The sequence below is a fragment of the Neophocaena asiaeorientalis genome, unplaced genomic scaffold, assembly GCF_003031525.2.
Source record: "Neophocaena asiaeorientalis asiaeorientalis breed wild unplaced genomic scaffold, Neophocaena_asiaeorientalis_V1.1 scaffold678, whole genome shotgun sequence".
Taxonomy (NCBI): domain Eukaryota; kingdom Metazoa; phylum Chordata; class Mammalia; order Artiodactyla; family Phocoenidae; genus Neophocaena; species Neophocaena asiaeorientalis.
In genome coordinates, this window is record NW_020175038.1 from 678,345 (window position 1) to 699,193 (window position 20,849).

Here is a 20,849-nt window from a genome sequence, read left to right on the forward strand (position 1 = left end):
GTAGTGACAGCTGACGGAGGACGGAGGCCTGCAGCCCTTCACACCAAACACGTGCACACACTCACGCACATTCACATATACTCTTACAATAAATATGTACATAATACATAATGAAGAAAACTTATCTAAGCCCCTATGTCTAGATTCTTAACCAAGATCCCTTTCACAGTTTTCAGACCTATTAATGAAAATCTTTAGGAACCTAAAAGCAAATTCAATGCATTCTTCCATTCGTTGGTACCATTTCCCTGTATGACGATGGAAAATCTACGGGGATTCTAGATGGAGGAGCTAGTTACTCAAGTCAGAAGAAATCTTAAGACTATGCTTGGAGCAGCAGCAGTGCTCACGGGCAGTCCTATGGTTTCGACATCACCTTAACTCCCTGGTTTCATGTAATAGCTGAAGAGTGGGGAAAAAAATCACAGGTGATGAAGAATCGGCAAACCACAGAGGGACTCCAACGTCCTGGCTTTTCTAACCTAGCAGTAGCTCTGAAGAAAGCTGCCGGTACCAGAGTGGATCCCCTTGCTGGGTTCTTTCCCCCTCCACGTCCACGACAGCACTAGCTCCTCTAGTTCACTAGTTAGCACCCTCACGTGTTAGCCCCTAAGACACTGTACTGAACCTTTGGACAGTGGACAAGTCTCTCTGCAAACCCACGCCACCCCCTCGCCTCGGTCTCTCCCTCTCCACATGCTCGTCTCTCCTCTTTCTGAGCTTCCCGTGACACTCTCCATTTCATATACATCGTGTACGCCATGAAGACTGTGCGCTCACTGTGGAGAGCAGACACCATGTTTCTGACAGGCCTCGTGCAAGGCGATGTGTGCACGACACCGGGCACACATGAGAACTGCAAAGCCTGAATTGACTTAGGCACAGTTCCCAAGCTGGCCCTCATTCCAGCAAAATAAAATAAACACTGGGGGATTATTAAAGGGTGTGGTAGGCCCTCCCCGTGCCAACTAGCACACACTCTCCCAGGGGGCTCCATAACACCCTGGAATAAGGAACGCTGGCTGAGGACACAGGGCAGGACGGCACACTCACAGACAGAGCCCTGGGTACACCACGTAATGGTCCCTGCTCCAAACACCAAAGGGCTTCCTGGGCCCCCAAGATTACTGCTGTTCTGACACATGATCTGGCAGTGACCAGCTTTCATCTGGAACCCTTTCCCAAGGCCCAAACTAAATTCTCCCACCTGAGATTTCTAAGTAACAGGAGCACAGCCAACAAGGCCAACGTGAAGCATCGCCTTAGAATCACTGGCTCCACTGCTATAAAGATAAACTGGGCAGAAGAGAAATGAGTGGTCATTATCGAGCCTGGAGAATCCCTAAGTTCTGAAATCTGTCTACCTCGATGGCACACAGCAATTTCTCCAACCTAACACCATCACTATACAGTTTACCTAGGTTGGTGGATGACAGTCTTTGTATTATGAAGAATACAATGTAAACCAAAGAATATATTAAATATATAGTCAATTGAAAAAAGAATAATAAAATGAACATCCAGGGCCAAGAAATAGCATCCCCCATACCCAGAAGCTTTCACTGTGCTTTTTCCTCAGTAAACCCACCAGTGACAACCATCCCCTGGATTCAGGGCTAATGAGCATTCCCTTCCCATTTTTATAGTTTTACCACCTATGAAGGTATCCATAAAAAATACATGGTTTCAGGGGCTTCCCTGGTGGCGCGGTGGTTGAGAGTCTGCCTGCCAATGCAGGGGACACGGGTTCGAGCCCTGGTCCGGGAAGATCCCACGTGCTGCAGAGCAACGAGTAGCCCCCGTCTCGCTGCAACTATAGAAAGCCAGTGCGCAGCAATGAAGACCCAAAGCAGCCAAAAATAAATGAATAAATAAATTAATTTTAAAAAAATACATGGTTTCAGTTTACATTTTTGAACTGCACATAAATGACATCATACTATATATTTTTTCCGTGATCTGCTGCTCTCGTTCAACATTATGTTTCTGAAATTCTACCACAGTGATGCAACTATCTTTTCTCCATTTTTGTTATGGGACGGCATTTCATTGTAGGACTAAACAACGATGTACAATGTTAACTCTTTCTTTACTCAGCCAGACCCACCGACTGGATACTGACATGGTCTGTCTGCTAATAAATTTATGCCATCGGTGGCGATCCCGTGCTGGCTTCCACGTGGCAGCTCAGATGGCAAAACAACTAGAGATGTTTCACCTGATGATCCCTAAATAGTGAGAAAGATCCCAGTAAGAGACGGAGCTTTGAGGCCTTGTTTAGCAAGCATGTGGTAGCTTTGCTGGATGAGCTTGGGTAGATGAACCTTTAAGATAAAACTCTTACACGGTTCCAGTTCTATGGCTGTATAAAGCAGGGGAAGGAGAGGAAAAGGCTGCTTTCACATTGTAATCTTCACCTTCACGGGCACATCAGAGCATCTTTGATCATGGAGAACAGCACCCAAGTCCAAGAAAAACCTACCATTCAGACGGCGAAAGCTAAATATTTAGTCTGGGAGGCGGCAAGCAGAAGCCCGTCATTCTCTCTGCCACAGGAAACCAAGGACAGCGGAGGACTGTCCCTGAATCCTGAACGTTAGATTCACCACCCTCCTAACTACAGTCTCCTGGACAGGAATGCTTCAGTAATGCCGTGCTTCCCAGGTTTGGGTGTGGGGATGTGGGGCGCAAGACAGTCTCCAGATGCAATTCCTGGCCACCTTCACTGAGCGCTCCCAGTGTGCAAGGCCCTCAGGCTGACAGAACTCATCTCAGTTAATCCCTACAATGACCCTGTGAGGCAGGCGATGTCCCCATTTCATGCCTGAAAAAACTGAGAGGCTGAGCATTTCAGTGACTTGTCCAATATTGTATAGCAAGTAAATGACAGGCCAGGATTCAATCTACATCTGATTCCAGAGCCTCACACTCATCCAGCAGACTACTCTGTGTGCACGGTGACCTTCGTAAATGCGGCAGCAGTGGGGAAAGGGGGCTCCTAAGGATGCAGAAGAGACTGCCTTGGGGCCATACATCCAAAAGTGTTTGCTGCTGAATGGCAGCAGGTTCCATGCGAACACACAATAAATACATAGATGGAAGAGGCCTGTGAAAATTCAGAGACCATGCATGGAAAATGCTGCAGTAGCTGGGCAGGCGGAGGAGGACTCCCACACGGCTTCAGCTACCTAGAAGGCAATTTGCCTACTAACAATTAACTAGCATTGAACGTCTGCCATGTGTTATGGGCAAAAATGCGTCCGATTTTCTGTTGAAGTCTGCCTACTGCTGTAACACTCAAGAATCCTCAACACATCAGCAAAGAAGGGCTATCCAGACATGTAAATTTCAAGGTCTATCAACTAGAGAACTTCAGAGAGCAACAAATAGGTCAAGAACTTAAGTCCAAACGTTAAGAGCTGAACACTGCCCTCCAGCCCCAAATTAAGTGACATCAGTTGTGTTTGACACCAATTTTCCAAGTCAGCTAAAAGACCAAGATGGTAGTTACTAGCACCAGAGCCAAGAAGGCATCATTCTCAGAGTGAATGTCTGAGTTGTTCCTCTCCACCAGCTACTCACCATTGAAGAGATTTTCTTTTCTCTAGCTCTGGGCGCCAATCATGCCTTTGTTGATATAAGATTTGCCAGTTATATCGTTGGTCCTTACCCTGTGAGAGTCAACTACTTATCTCAACCTTCAAATCACTCTTCTCTGTGACTCGCTAGATGACTAGTCTTCATGGTATGAGGTAATTAAGACCTTTGCAGAGGCTTGGAGAAAAGATGACAGGCAAATAGCACCTCTGCTTCTAATGATGCTATAGACAAAAGATCCAAACATCCAACCCTCTCTTGTTCCTGACACCTGGCAAGCATCAAGACCTCACAAACCCTCAAAACAACCAAATCCAGAGAGGCTGAAGGCTGTCCTCAGAGGGATCTTTCCAGATGTTGTGGGTATTGGCTAAAATATGCTTTGTTTTTAAAGCATTATTTACCCACCGCCCGGGATTGGTTTGGGAGGATTTTTACCAGTTATTCGCCTACTCTCTGCAGATACAAACTACATTCCATATGATTCTTTTCCTTAAAATTTCCTTAAAATGTCTGGGGATTTTGTACATTGTAATAAACAATAAAACAGGTCCCCGGGACTTCCCTGGTGGTGCATTGGTTAAGAATCTGCCTGCCAATGCAGGGGACACGGGTTCGAGCCCTGGTCCGGGAAGATCCCACGTGCCGCGGAGCAACTAAGCCCGTATGCCACAACTACTGAAGCCCGTGCACTAGAGCCTGTGCTCTGCAACAAGAGAAGCCACCGCAATGAGAAGCCTGCGCACCTCAACGAAGAGTAGCCCCCGCTCGCCACAACTGGTGAAAGCCCATGCACACAGCAACGAAGACCCAACGCAGCCAAAAATAAATAAATAAATTATTTATTTATTTATTTAAAAAAGCAGGTTCCCAACCTCCTCCCCATCTCTCAAATACACTTAAAACTATTCCTCTGCCTGGGAATCCGGTGACCATGGAGAGGAGTTTGCACCATTAACACAGGTATAAGATGGGAATGTCGGTAAATAAAATTAAGTCATTTGGGATGTATATAACAAGTATAATACAGGTCAGACTCTGTGTGCAGGAGGTCTTAACCAACACTCCAAAGGGAATCATGGATCACCCCCTGCAAATAGAAATGTACCGACAGAAAATTTCACATACAAGGAACCACTGCTCTAAGTGTTCCTATGTGCATCCTGTAAGGATAACTGTGGCTACTGTACCTGATGCCTAAAAAGCAGTCAAGCTCTGTTCAACAGTTCCGCTCAGCCAAATAACCAACTGAGTCAGTCCCAAGCTTTGTCAAGGCACCCTTGACCCTTCCGAGAATCCTGAGTTGTGTATTCCTCTCTGGGCCGTCTTAACATACTTATAAGTCAGTTATAAGCTCTCTGGAAATTTCCAACAGTTTCTAACATAAATTGTTCCTCGCCGCTTCCCAACATGTTTTCAAGAGCTCTAAGCAACTTCCAGGCTCCTCCTCATTCACAAGGAGGGAGGTGTCTTACCGGGATCTCCCACCAAAGCAGTTTGTGCTGGGGGGCTGGTGCCGGTTCTCTGGAGTGACAGCCGTCCCGCTGGATTCTCTCGAAGGCGGCTGTGAACCTGGAAAAGGGAACAATCACCAAAAAAAAAGGCAGAAACGTTGAGAAGCTCACACCTCTGTTTGAGATGTGGGTACAGGAACAGCGCTAAGTGCATGTTTTAAAGTTACCCACCCCAGGGGGACACCAACGGTCCAGCAAGCTGCAGCCTCCAGCATGACAAGGACAGGGGCGGCTGGGTGAGGTCTGATCAGGGCTGCGGAACAGAGGGGCTCAAACCTGGGAAACAGCTCTTCCCAAGACCTTCAAGAATGTCTAAGGCACTTACAAGCGTGTTGCCTTATACGTTAAATGAACCACACCCCGTGAGACAGAGGATAGATGCTGGCCATGCAAAGTGGAGGCAAGGCATTGGGGCATCTCTCCACATGGCAGCAACCAGAGAGCTTTTAAAAAGCCAAATCAGATTCGATCTAAATCAAATCATGAGACTCTCCTGATTAAAAACCCCTCAACAGCTTTCTACTTCTTAGGTTGGGGTTCACAATCCTTACCAAGGTCTTCGAGGCTGTGTGACCTGACTGATCTCACCTCCCAGCACCTCCTTCTCGCTCCCCACGATCCAGCTGCCCTGGCTGCCTCTGTACCCGCTGCAGGCCACGTTCGCTCCCACCTCAGAGCCCCTGCATGTGAGACCCCTCCACCTCTTACTCAGCTGCCCCTACACCCCACACCCCCCGCCTTGGCCTGTCCAAACTCCTTGTACTCCAGCAGGACTCAGTTTCCTCAGGGAAACCTTCCCTGGCCCCCCAATTTAGATGAGATTCCCCCTCAAGTAAAGGAACCTCATACCGCCCAGTACTCTTCCTCCATAGATTTGTTCACAGTTACAGTTACATAATTATTTCTGTGTTTACTCATTTGATATCTAACATCCCCTGCCCCTGCCAAGTAGATCACAAGCTCTAGGGAGTAGAGACCATGTGAATTTTGCCCCTGATGTCTGGCTAGCACCTGGTCCAAGAGCTAGTACATACCAGGTGCTCAGCTGTGGATGTATGTGCTCAATGAGTGAACGATGCAGGTTTTTCTAGATGTACCAAAAGTACCCCAAGCACCATGGAGGTTAGTTGAGGGAGGATTCTCAGAAGTCAAGGCCCATCCAGTCACTGAGATTCCAGTCAAATGCCCTTCAGATAGAATTCAAACCCCACCCCTTGAAGCTACAGAAAGCCTGCTTGGGGCCTGGAAGGTGCCATAGTTACATCACGCTTAACAAGAAAAATTATGGAGAAAGCCAACCGGTTTTGGACCTCAGACTTCATGAAGTAATTTCCTGCTAGATCCAAAAGTGACTAATTTCAAACTAGATGAAAAGAAACAAACCGCCAACATTCAGGACAGAGCAGGAGACACTCCAATTTCCCTGCTTCTTGCCTGTATTCAGCTAGTGTGAATCTCTGAGACACACAGTTCCCCTTTTCCAACCAAGACCATCTCATAAAAGACACTCTCAAGCTCTCCAGGAAGTTTAACTGGATTGGGAAGAAGAAAAATGGGCCTAAGTAACATTTAATAAAGATGTTTTATTTTACAAAGTCCATGTGGGCTGAAAACATGTTTTTCTCTGCTCTAGAACCAAAACAACAACACGCTTACAAAGGCTTGGTATTTATTTTGGTCCTTTAACAGAAAACAGTCCTTGAAAAATCATGTCCTGATTGTGATCCATGATGCTAAGAAGTGTCAGGGGGCTTCCCTGGTGGCGCAGTGGTTGAGAGTCTGCCTGCCAGTGCAGGGGACGTGGGTTCGAGCCCTGGTCTGGGAGGATCCCACATGCCGTGGAGCGGCTAGGCCCGTGAGCCACAACTACTGAGCCTGCGCGTCTGGAGTCTGTGCTCCGCAACAAGAGAGGCTGCAATAGTGAGAGGCCCGCGCACCGCGATGAAGAGTGGCCCCCACTTGCCGCAACTAGAGAAAGCCCTTGCACAGAAACAAAGACCCAATACGGCCATAAATAAATAAACAAAATTAAAAAAAAAAACAAAAAACTGAGGCTCAAAGCAGTTAAGGGACTTGCCCAGGACCCCTAAGCCTCAGTTAAAAGAAAAAAAGAAGAGTCAGGGCTGGCTGTGCAGTACCCAAACCCAGGTATCTGGTAGAGAACCAAGATCTGGGCACCTCCTCTGCCCCGCCCTGCCCCGCCCTGTCCCATCCCGGCACAGCCCTGGGAAGCAGGGCGGCACTCACCATCCGTCACGGCGCTGCCATTAGGCACGCTTCCCAGATCAACAGCCGGCCCGTCCAGGAAAATTGTCAGCTCACCACCCGAGACAACACCGCCTTTGTTCTCTGTCTGCAGGTTCAGGGTCAGCTGTGTGTTCTCCACTGTTGGACACAAAAAGCAACATGGATGGACAAAAGCAAATGCACACTGAGTTCAGATTCTGTAAGTTATAAGCTCCCACTTAACCGACTCTGACTTTCCTGGCAACTTTTTTCTACATCTTCAAACTTGTCTCGTGGCACAGAAAAAGGAACGGGAAGGAATATGCCTAACTGTCACCATGGTATCAGGCTGGTGGGGAAAGCTGTGCTCATTTTTTTCTGAACATTTTATATCGTTAGGTTCACTAGGTAATTTCTACTTTATTTATTTGTTTGCTTATACCTGCAGGACCGTAAGAAAAGAGTAAGAGATACTGACGGCATATAGAGGAAGAAAGCAGTTACAAATAGCATCCCCCCCACCCATAGGAAGAGGGGTGGCAAAAAGTATCGAAACAGGTCAGGAGACCCTAAAGAAACGTTATCAGGAGTCATCTCTAGATAAAGGATTTCAGGGACTTATTATTTGGGCTAAAAAGTGTTTTTTAATTTTCAATCCGGAAAATGTTTCACTTTGAAATAAGGCGGAAAAAAGTTTAAAACAACAAAAGTTCAGTACAAGCAAGTCAGCCCCATCGTTACACGGTCCTGGGTAAGTCCCACAGGGAGAGACTAGTCAACACCTGGCTCCATCAGTGAGGTGAGAAGGCAGCTCAGAGTCACCCAGCCCCTGGAACACTAGGCAAATTCAGCCCTGTGGGCGAACAAGAAACAGAACTAACTGGCACGAGGCAGAAGCACCAAACCCTAGGCAGGCTGGAAACTGCTGCACACACACCCCTGACCCCACCCACCAAGCCTGGCCGCACCGAATGGCCTCCATCCAGTTACTGCTGAGGACCCAGAGCCTCCAGTTCAGAGCCGTTCAATAATTACCAAGAAAGAGCAGCGTTTATGAGGATTTCCAAAGAGTATGCAGCCCTTCCATGCCACCCCACATCTTACAAAGCCAGACCAGGAAAGTGCCACATATTCCAACCTCCTTCCCCACCCACAGTATCCATCAAACCGCCACTTCATTTTCTCTCTTTGTTGCTACTGTATTATTATAAGCTGGCTTTCTAGAACAAGGCAGGGTATGTATAAATAACTACCTCCATGAGCATTTCCTAGAGACAACCTCCCCTCACCAAAAAAGTCTACCCTGCATCTCTCCAAGAAACAGACACAGCCCTTTAAGAACCTAGCAAAAAAAAAAAAAAAAAAGTCTCGATCAATTCAAGGATCTACTATAATAAGGTAGAAACCAGTTTTCCCTCATGTTTTCAAGCTCTTGAAGCACCTCTCCCTCCCCTTAACCTTTCTTCCCTGTGATGGATCTCTCCAAATCCTTTTGAGTCTGTTTTCAGTCAGTTTTACTAAGGGGCTTGGTGAGTTCCAAATATTTCTATAAAAGAACACTTGCAACCTGAAAACTAGCTCCTTCAAAGGTCCAAGAGAGGGAAAGAACTGAGGCCTTTCAACCAGCACCACATGCCCGCCGTGCAGATGAGCCACCTTGGAGATGGATCCTCCAGCCCTGGTCTAGCTCTCAGATGACTGCAGCCCAGCCAATGTATCGAGTGCAACCTCGTGGAAGATCCCAGGCCAGACTGCCCAGCTAAGCCGCTCCCAAAACCTGACTCACCGAAACTATGAGGTAATAAATGTTTATTTATTTATTTCTCTAAAGTCAAGGAGCACCTCCCTACTCTATCATACTGAGATCCAGGGTATAAGTCCCTAGCAGGCAGCAAAGCGCAGAGGTCGAGGGCGGGTACCAGTCAGACAGACTGCATTCAAATCTCAGTTCTGTCTAGTACTATGCGGTACTACACAAATTACTTAACTTGAGCTCTGGTCTCTCTACCTTGCAAAACAGGAGCAGTAAGAACACATTGTTCAGGGAACACATGTAATGAATTAAACAGCACCTGGTAAGTTCCCAATAAACTGTCATTTTTATTATCTCCCTGTTGACTCTCCTGTTTTTAGGCTGAAAAGTCCTGATTTCTCTCAATCTAATTTTTTCATTGTATACTTGCTCTTCTCCTGACCTTTCCAAGCCTTTTTCAGCTTTCGACAACAAACTCCAAGGTCAGCAAAAATCTTCCAAGATCACCCACATACCTATCACAAGGACGTACGGTCCTCTCATCTTGTATCTAGGACACTTCCTAAAGATGTCCGGTACACCACTCTTAGGAACATGCCGGGATGAGAATTCTAGAAGGGCTCCTTAATTCCCTCCTTGATATCTCAAAGGCCATCACTTTACAAATGGAGTGTGGGTACCTTTCCCCTCCTTTCTGGAAGAATGTTAATATTCAACAGGAAGCTGGAAGAGCCCAAGGCCTCTCGCTGCTAATTTCAACCTCCTAACAGCCACCCTGCCACGGTCCTCTGACAAAGCCAGGGGCAGAGCCCACATTTTCCTCTCCGCGGCCTCAACTCAAAGCTCCAACTCAGCTCTTCTGTCTGGTTTACCTGCTCATCATGTCCAGCAGTCATTATATACATATAGGCTTGGAAGTTACCTTGCAAATCTTAGAGACACATCTGACCTTCAAAAGAGCCAGTGACAGGGGAGGTTTTTTTTTTTTCTTTAAACTAAGCTTTTGAGAACAAAATGCTCTACTGTTCTATTTACTTAAAAGAGAAACAGTTCAGAGGGACCTCTAAGCATCACTTCAATCATAACCAAGTGATCGAAGTGAGCATCACTCAGAGCAAGACAACTCAACACCCACATGTTTCCTGACATGATACAGGATGAAGTACACAACATCACTTTTTTTTTTTTTGCAGTACGCGGGCCTCTCACTGCTATGGCCTCTCCCGTTGCGGAGCACAGGCTCCGGACGCGCAGGCTCAGCGGCCATGGCTTACGGGCCCAGCTCCACGGCATGTGGGATCCTCCTGGACCGGGGCACGAACCCGTGTCCCCTGCATCGGCAGGCGGGCTCTCAACCACTGTGCCACCAGGGAAACCCACAACATCACTTTTAAAGTCTTCTTTCAAAAGCATTTAACCTGAATCCAATCAAGCCTCGAAACCTCTTTCCCAGCTTACATGAAATAAGGGGATAGAGGAATAAATTCAGTGATACCACGAGGAAGCAATCAGACCAGCCCAGAATATGGGACATCCATACGGTAACCATCCCAGACTCCTCAAAAAGTCAATGTCATTAAATAAATTTAAAAGGGGAGCGGGGGCAGGCAGGAAGAAGACTCTTTTAGATTTAAAGGAACATAAGTACCAAATGCCTTGCATAAATTTTGACAAAACCTTGGTTTGAAAAATACATTCTTGGGACGATTGGAGAAATTTGCATCCAGACTGGATATTGAATGATGTCTGAAATTACTGTTGATTTTCTTAGGTTCACTAATGGTACTGTGGTTGTATTTAGGAATGGTCTCATTCTCGGGAGATCCAAGAGTATATTATGATGATGTCTGCACTTATTCTCAAACTGTTTTGTAGGAAAATAGGCTGAAGTTTTCAGGAGTGACGTGTCACGATGTCTGCAGTTTACCTTCAAATGGTTCAGGGAAAAAAACACACACACACCCACAGGCTCACACATACAGGTAAAACAAATGCAGCAAAATCTTAAGAAGTGTTGGTTCCCGGTGAAGGGCATTTGGGCATTCATTGTGTTATTCTTTCAACTCTTTTGTATGTTGGAAAATTCCATGATAAAACATTGGGAAAGGGTTGTGTTTTTTTTTAAATTGGCACAGCTATTAAAGAATTAAACCTCTGACAATAGAACATTGTTATTCTCTTAAAAAACAAAAAGAACACACCTGAGCCAGAGGAGCACTACAATGCATAATGGGACTAAAGAAACCATTAGCTAATTGAGTGACAGACTTGAGCATACGGGGAGGCTGAAAGGAGTAAGTGTGGCTGGAAAACATACACTGGAATCTGAGCTATAAATAGCAGCATTAGCCACCTCTCCTCTGGGGCCCTCGGGTTTCACTGCAGCAACGCCATCAACTCTACAAAGGGCCTTTCTCTTGCACCAGGGCTTCCCCCACCTTTTCAGGCACTGCTCAAAAATCAAGAAACTGATGAAAACATGGGTGTAGTAAGTCAAGTTCCAGAACTAGAACCAGATTGAGCGTAGGAGGCTCACCAGCCACCGTCCACCTCATCCGGCCCTGCTCCATCTGTAATCATGCAGTCCACACGTGTGCAGCGAGCACAGACTCTTCTGGTCGGTGAGATTCAACAGGCACAGAACAGACGAAAAGCTGTGCCCCAGGGGGTTTATACTCTAGTTGGGGCAAACAGACACTAGGCAATGTTTTTTGTTTTTAAAGTAAATTGCACAATCTGTTAGTGGCAAATGCAGTAGAAAAAAAAATGAAAGGAGGGGAAGGGATGAAGAGTGCTAGAGGTGGGAGGAGGGTCTGGGGTGGCGAGAAAGTCTCGCCAGGAAAGTGACAATGGAGCAAAGACTTCGAGAAGGATGAGGCAGGGGAGCCACGTAAGTATCTGGAGGAAGGATATTCTAGGCAGAGAGAGAATAAGACACAGAGGCCCCAGATGGGGGCACGCCTGGCAGATCTGAGGAATGGCGTGGAGGTCAGTGTGGCTGGAGTGGATGGGGAAAGAGAGGAGCAGGAGATGAGGGTGGTAGGGAACTGGAAGCTCACAAGGAGGGCCTTGGAGCACTGGCATGGTCGCTGGCGTTTACTCGGCGGGAGATTGGGAGCCACTGGAGGCTCGTGAGCAAGGAAGGGACGTGACTTCTGTTGCAGCGCAATCACTCCAGCTGCAGGAGGAGCAAGAGATGAAGCAGACAAGACCGGGGAGGAAGTCACTGCAATACTCCAGGCACGAGTAGCTGGTAGCTTGGGCCAGGCGATGGCAGTGTCTTCTGGGAGCAGGGTAGCAGAAGGGAGACTCGCCCTTTTCCCCCTTTCCAGCACGTGTTAGGAAAGCCCCATGGCTCCCCACCCAGCACACTAGTCGGTCCCCACAGGCCCATCAGGCCCTTGGAATCAAAGCTTTGGGCAAATCATAGGCAGGGGCTGCAAAAAGCACAAACGTAGAGCATGGCTGGGGGAAGTCAGATTCAATTACGACCAAGTGGAACATATACAATGAAAATATTCCGACGGCAAGAGACTTTAGTTCCTCCGAAAAAGCCAAAGTCATGAGCTCATGCTAACTTCAGCAAATGTCCTTCTTCTCTTCTAAGTACCCACTGGTTACCAATACCTTGTAAAGCTACTTTATGGAGGTCAACATACAGCGGTAGGGCTGGAGATTAGAAGCTAGGGGAAAGAATTAGGAAAATCCTCAAGGACTGTGCCAGGAGATCCCTTTAAAAGCCGGCACACCAGAAGAGACAAGAAGACATAGCGTGCTTCCTGGTGGAAACACACACCACCTCATTAAAAAGAAAAAAATAAGAACCTGGATCAGATCAAGTCTCTAGATCTAGATCTCAACAGGTATGAGATTACAAGAAACACAGAGGGACAGAGGAACATGTTAAAACACATTTCAGGGACACAAACAGCAAAACCCAATATGTGGGAAGCTACAGGACAAACTGTCCAGTTTCTTCAACAATGAGCTGTAAGGGATAAAAAGAAGAAGGAGAACATATTGGTTAAAAGAGAAAGAAGAAATTCCCTGGCAGTCCACTGGTTAGGACTCCGAGCTTTCACTGCCAAGGGCCCGGGTTCCATCCCTGGTTGCGGGGCGAGGGAGAGGGACTTAAGAGACTTAAGTCAATCCTGTTTGGATCCTGATTCAAACAAACCAATGGTGGGGGGAAAATAATGTTGAAGACAGCTGGGGAAACGTTAAAAACTCTCTGAATATTTGATGAGATTAAATAATTACCATTAAGCTTCTCAGGTATGAAGCTGGTATCATGGTTATGGCTTTTAAGAGCACTTATCTTTAAGAGATCCATACTGAAATATTTGTAAATGAAACATGTCTGAGATTTATGTGAAAATAACCCCGTGGAAGGTGGGGTGGGAATGGCCACCTGTAGCCCGCTGTGGATCTGAGTGATGGGCACATAGGGGTTCATGGACTATTCTTTCTACTTTTGTGTATTTTGACATTTTCCATAATAGCTTTTCTTTTTCAAGCCAGCATACCTAAAGAACAAACAGTGACTGTAAACTAAAAAACTTACACAAATTCAATGTTACATACACATTTTGAAATATGAAAAGGTATAAAATATACAATCAAGCTGCTTAGGGAGTAGCTCTGATGCTAATTTTCCCTTACTTCAAAGCCTCAGATTTGCAAGTGGCTTCAGGTTAATAATTTCCTATTGGGAAGAGTTGTTACGTGCAACAAGGATGAGTAATATTTTTATAAGACTTACTTTTTCCCTTTCCTGACATGGACTTTTTAATATGCTGTTTGCATATGGTACCAATAAGTATAGATAAATAGGGCATGGAAGTTGCCTTCCTCATTCCGACAGAAGAAAAAAACTACATAAACCAGAACTGCCAAACTGTGTCCCTTTAGTGCAATTCAGTTAAGACCAGAAGCCCTGCCTGGGCAGTTTCACCGCAGTGTATGAAGGAACTTTCTGCTTTAGAATCTTCTATCATCACTGTCCTTCCCTGCTCTCACACCACCAAAATGTATGTGCATGTATACGCTTATATCATTTAAGAGAAAAAGTATTTTCTTCCTAACTCAGAATACAAATGTAAGGATTTACCTGGAAATTTGAGAAAAACAAAACAGGACACAAAGTAGGATATTTTTAAGGGAGACCAAGTACTCTCCGGCCAAGAGTCTCAGAAGCCCGAGGAAGATGTGATTGATTTGGCCTTAACAGAGCTGTTCAGTGGAACAAACAAACCTCCTTCTTCCGGCCTCCTTCTGCCCTCAATCCCATAGGCCCATCAAAAGAAAGTGAAAATAAACAGGGCATTCATTAACAGGTCAGTGTTCATTCTACACGTAGCTGTGAAACACTGGTGCACAGAGGAACGGAACCGGAGGAAATTCTAGAAGGGCAGAGAGTAAACAGTCTCCTTTCCCTTCCCTGGCTCCCCGTTAACTCAGACACACACAGACTGGAGGCTACCCCAGGTTTAAAGAGAACACTGTTTCACATTCCCTTCGCAGTAAAGAAAGCCAGAGGCTTCCAGGATTTACTGTTACGATGTCTCTTTGGCTTCCAACCTTAGCCAGAGCCTAACAAGAGAAAGCCTCTTCTACCAAGCTAGCAGCACGTTGTAGACACTGGAATTCTTGTTAGGGTACCAAGGTTGACTCTGCTTCACCCACCTTCCCTCGGCCCCCATCACTCAAGCCTTGGCAGAGTCTTCCCAGAACACATGGTGTAAGGAAGCGTCTACCTTGGCCTTGAAGCTTCTTCTGTAGGCTACTGCTTGGAATGTATCCTTAATTATCTCCAAATTAAAGTCTTGTCTGGGGCTTCCCTGGTGGTGCAGTGGTTAAGAATCCGCCTGCCAATGCAGGGGACACGGGTTCAAGCTCTGGTCCGGGAAGATCCCACATGCCGCGGAGCAACTAAGCCCATGCGCCACAACTACTGAGTCTGCGCTCTAGAGCCCATGTGCCACAACTACTGAGCCCAGGTGCCACAACTACTGAAGCCCACGCACCTAGAGCCCGCGCTCCGCAACAAGAGAAGCCACCGCAATGAGAAGCCGCACACCACAATGAAGAGTAGCCCCCACTCGCCACAACAAGAGAAAGCCCGCACGCACCAACAGAGACCCAACGCAGCCAAAAATAAATAAATAAATAAAAGTTTAAAGTCTTGGTTGACTGACGGTTGCATCAACTCCTCTAAAAATGAAAAGAGCTTCATTTTACAAAGCCAGTTTTTAAACTTTTATTTTTCTCCTCTTTTTCTTGTGCATTCATTCAAGAAGCATTTTCTGGGCATCCTTTATGTGCCTGACACTGTGCTAGAAGCTGGGTTATAATGAAGAAGGAAAATGGACATAGTCTCTGCTTTTAGGAATCTCACAAGTCAGTGGGAGAAACAGAAGTGACTAAATAATGTCACAAAGAAATGTAAAGTTGCAACTGTGAAACAGATTTCATGCAAGAGACCTTATGGTCCCATCAGTGCTGTATATTTGGCCTGGTCAGGGCATCAGGAAAAGTTTCCTGAGGAACTGACAGCTCAACTGTGATCTGAAGTTTCAGGCAAAGAGCTAGCACGTTGCGGGGTGAAGCAGGTTGGGGAAGAAGACCAGTCAGAGAGGCAGGAGCAAAGTCAGAAAGGAGTCCTGAGAAGGCAGGAAAGGGTGGGCTCCAAAGCATGGATGGAGAGTCTGCCCTTCACATGGGAGGAAGAGGGACGGCTCGCCTCCAACCACAAGAATGATGGAGGAGAGGTTAGGCACATGCATCCTCATTTAGGTACATGACAGATTCGTCAGTCATGATCGTCCTTATTTCTCTTGATTCAGGGTCACAGTGTTCTACAGTCCAAACCCCTGAAGCTACACATGCTTTTCTTTACTTACAAAAAAATAAAAAATAAAAAAAATGGGGCTTCCCTGGTGGCGCAGTGGTTGAGAGTCCGCCTGCCGATGCAGGGGACGCAGGCTCGTGCCCCGGTCCGGGAGGATCCCACATGCCGCGGAGCGGCTGGGCCCGTGAGCCATGGTCGCTGAGCCTGTGCGTCCGGAGCCTGTGCTCCGCAATGGGAGAGGCCACAACAGTGAGAGGCCCGCGTACCACAAAAAAAAAAAAAAAAAAAAAAATGCACTGACATAGACACTTCAGAACTGGCTATTCATCTGAGTCATCTATCTAATAAGGTACCTTATAGACAAAGAGTCACTCTTGAATCAACTGAGGGTCCCCTTCACGTAGGAAACAAAAAAAAAGCCTCATGTGTCTTGGTGAATCTCACTGTTTGTAAAGCTATAGCCTATTTTTAAAGTGATTTAGAGGAAATAAATACAGATCTGGGAAAGCTGCATTTTTAGGATAAACTGTCAGTTCACATTAATTACTGTGGCCTTGTCATTAGAGCTCCTCTATCCCAAGGCGGGGGTGGTCCTCATCACCCATTAATTTGGAGGATTCCTAGACTAGTCCCATCTGAGCAGCTCATCCATTCTCTGCGCCCTCAGGGAACCTCGGTGACTATACCACCTCTCCCCATTGCACAGAATTGAGGACGTGTCTGTAAACACAGCAGAGAAAGGGTTTCAATGAATAACCCTCCTTTTCAACGGTCTCGGAATAGTGAAATCCAGGAGCCCAGCTAGAAGAGCGCTTCCATGGTTAAGGTTCTCCTTTTAAACAAATCAGCAAAGTGGAGGAATTGGATGAAGGTAGCCAAAAAGTACAAACTTCCAGTTGTAAGATAAATAAGGACCAAGGATGTGATGGACAGCGTGGTGACTACAGTTAACACTGCTGTATGATCTATTGGAAAGATGCAAAGACAGGAAATCCTAAAAGTTCTCATCACAAGGAAAAAAACCACTTTTTTCCTTTATTCTTTTTGTATCTACCTGAGATGATAAGGGTTAACTAAACTTATTGTGGTAATCACTTCACAATAAAAAAAAACTCCCCCTTTTAAAAAATGGCTTTTGAAAAATTACAAATCTCAAATGAGTGAAATATTATGCCACTATTAAGATTTGGATGGGGCTTCCCTGGTGGCACAGTGGTTGAGAATCTGCCTGCTAATGCAGGGGACACGGGTACGAGCCCTGGTCTGGGAGGATCCCACATGCCGCGGAGCAACTAGGCCCGTGAGCCACAACTACTGAGCCTGCATGTGTGGAGCCTGTGCTCCACAACAAGAGAAGCCGCCATAGTGAGAGGCCCGCGCACCGCGATGAAGAGTGGCCCCCGCTTGCCACAACTAGAGAAAGCCCTCGCACAGAAATGAAGACCCAACACAGCAAAAATAAATAAATTAATTAATAAACTCCTACCCCCAACATCTTAAAAAAAAAAAAAGATTTGGATTAATGATTATGAAGAGTGAACAACATGGAAAATCATTTACACTACAATGTTAATTTAAAAAAAAACAAGAACATGAAGTTATAAAAAGCACCCTATTATAAAACCCTGTAAAAATAAGTATGTAAAGGGGCAAAGAAATAAATGAAGCAGAGAAAAACAATAAGTTGTGTTTGAAGAGTCAGATTATGAAATAACGGTTTCACTTTTTAAATTTCCATTATCTGCACAGTGCATATGTATTTTTTCTCAATTTCCAATATCAGTTACACACGTATACCGAAGTGTTTACAAATGAAATGACATGATGCCTAAGATTTGCTTTCAAATACATCCCCAAAAAGTGGGGGCTAGAGATGAAAGACAACTGGACACGTGCTCCTCATTGTTCAAAGTGGGTAATGGATACAGGATGACTCAGTCATTATATGATTCTCTCTACTTTTATTTATCTTTGAAACTTTCCATAATAAAAAGTTTAAAAATTTCCCCATTTATGCTATATAATATTTGCCCCACAATAAATAACATTAACTTACAATTTTTTAAACATGCTTATTATTAAAAATTCAAGCAGAAATTCAAAATATGAAAAAAAGAAAAAGAAATTCAAAATATGATGTAAGCACACACATTCCAAACCCTTTCCCCATGACATAGGTCACTGTCATCAACTTTGTATGAAGTCACCAGACTTGCAAACACCAGCACAAAAACACACGTATAAACTACACATGCAAAAGTGAATTCACCCTAGGCCCACAAGTTGTGCCCCTTGACTTGTAAAGTACCATAAGAATCTTTAAAAATATATACAGAAGCAATCTATCTGTTGAGGAGGGTTTTAGGATTGAGGGAGCAGCACGTCCAAAGGGAATTCAGCCTTTACCACAAAGTCCCCGGCCCCAAAAGAATGAATTCACGTAATACACGTGTAAATAAACATTAATCAGTTAATTAGGAGTGGGAGGGAGGGAAGACACAGACATCATATTCTGAGAACTGTGTGCCTTGCTATCCTGTACATAATAAACAGCATCCCCCAGGCCGGGCCTGACGCTAAGGTGAAAATCTCCGCTCTGCACCTGACCATAGCACTGACCGCACCACGCGTGTAACTGTGGCACTCTCACTCTGATCCAGGATCGCTTTCCCTCCCAACTCACCACTCTCCTACAAGAGTAAGTCTCCTGCTCTAAGAAAAATGCTCCTAGAATCCCAGAAGACTGAAGGAAAAGAGGAAATCAGGTACTCCGATGGGCTAAACAAGGTCTGATCTTCGTTATGACCCCAGCAGCCGCGGTGTCTCCCCTGAAGAACCTGGGAGACTGGATGGGTAGGCAGGCGGGAGCCACTCTCAGGGAACTGGCACAAGGAAGAGGCCCCGTCATCAGATGCAATGTTTCAGGGTTGGTTTTTTTTCTGGCAAGCGGAAGGAAACTGCTCATATCCAGGCAACAGTCTCATTTTCCTATCTCCAGACTGAGATGTGCTGGGCGTGTAAATGACACACCAGATCTCATGTGTTAAAACAATAACATTTGGTATATATTGGACTAAAGAAAATAGATCATTAAAACGAATTTCCCCCCTGTTTATTTCTGTTTTTACTTTCTCTAATGTGGCTACTAGAAAACTTTAAATTGTGTCTGTGGTTCACATCACATTTCTACTGGACAGCGCTGCTTGAGCGCCTCCTTCCTGCTGTTTTTGGTCATAATCTCGAGCAGCTGTCTGCCAAGGCCCGGCCAGCCCCGGGGGCCTTCTCTGTGTAACTTGACTGAACTAAGCTTTTTCCTGCCTCCAAGCTTCCTTCAGTCTGGAATGTTTTTCTCCTTGTTGGCCTGGACAATCGCATGTCATCCTTCTGCAGTTCTGGTGTCACTTCCTCGGGCAAGCCTTCCTTGACACTCCCTGACCCCAGTCTAGGTTGAGTCCTGAATGATATACTCCCAGAGCACCCTGCACTTTCCTCCATCGTATCTGTCACAACTGGAACAGTCTGCACCAGTTATTTGTCCAACATCTGTCCGCTTTCCTCTCTAGATCCTAAATTCCGAGACTGTCTGCCTTACTTCACTGCTGCATCTCCGGCATCTAGCCCAGTGCTCAAAGAGATTTACTGTGCAAATGCTGGTAAATAAACTTCACACCCACCCTGCCCCCACCCCTGACTCCGCCGCAGGCCCCTCTCACAACCCTAAGAAAATGCCCGATAGAAAAGAAGGAAATTTCCGGTTATACAAAATCCTGATCCAACACTGACAAATTCACAAGTCTAAAAAGAAAAAAAAAAAAAAAAGAAGACAAGAGAGAGAAAGAAAGAAAAGAGGGGAAAACTGTCTGACCAAATACTATGGATTAAAATGCGAAAGTTTTCAGTATACCATTAGAAAAAGAAAAAGGGGGACGACCTCAGCCAGCGTTTGTGTTTTGAGGGGTGGCATCACTCTTTGTTCAAACAGGCATTCCCACGAGGCTGACGGCCCTCCAAAGCCAGTAAGTTTACAGAACACTCTGGAGGCGGCCTTAAACCCCAGGCCACACTGAGGCAGCCACGTACAGGGGATGGCTTTCCTGACAGAAAGCTTTTCTTCTTTTTTCAAGTGAGGTTTCACAAGGCAGCCTCTCAGCCGGTGACACAGAGAGCAGGTCTGTTTTACCCTGCGTGGCAGGGGCCTGTGTGTTTACTTTCGAGACTCCTGGCTAAAAGGACCTTTTCTTTCGACCAGCTCTCCACTGACACCAAAGCCGCGAGCTGGGCCCAGCTGTAACTTTGAGAAGCTGGGGGTCTGGGGTCGGGGGAGGGGGTGGCTTTTGGCTTCTTCAGAAATTCCTTGAGGTTCTGGCTTGGCCGTATCTGCCTGAGGTGCACAATGATGGAAACCAAGACACAGGGAGCTTTTCAGAGACTATTAAATATGGTTTTAAATCCCAATGCCTGGCATCTGGTGCCCATCAAGGAGAGTAGTCACTGATACAACTGCAACTGGATGGAGGTAAAATGAAACAAAGCCTTGCATTTGGAGGCTGGGGACGGACTCTGCCTGATACCTCCCCAGAGAGGGCACCCAGCACTTCCCTGGTCCTACCTCTGCCTCAGCGGTCAGCCACGACACTGGCCACAAAAACCACAGTCACATAAAAAGATGTTCATCCTCACTAATCTAATTAAATATGTATATTATATATATACTAATATCATATTATTACATTACATTGTATAATATCATATTATGTTATGGTATATATTATGTTATATTATATTATTAGTATCTTCTTTGTGTTCTGGGCACAGGAGTGAGGGGATGTACAAGAGTTAACAAAAACCAAACAGTGCCTGCCCCCATGGAGCTCACATTCTAGTTGTAGAGGCCAATAAGTCAGATAAA

At 45.8% G+C, this 20,849-nt stretch overlaps 1 protein-coding gene across 1 annotated transcript in view; it reads right to left on the minus strand.

The window, feature by feature from the left end:
• The window catches only part of WWP2 (WW domain containing E3 ubiquitin protein ligase 2), a 122,094-nt gene that overhangs the window by 78,092 nt on the left and 23,153 nt on the right, over positions 1-20,849 (minus strand). The window contains exons 4-5 of the mRNA XM_024763090.1: positions 7,359-7,496; positions 5,073-5,169 (exon numbers count right to left, since the gene is read on the minus strand). Of these exons, the coding sequence (XP_024618858.1) occupies positions 5,073-5,169; positions 7,359-7,496 (235 nt within the window). The remainder of the gene's footprint in view (positions 1-5,072; positions 5,170-7,358; positions 7,497-20,849) is intronic.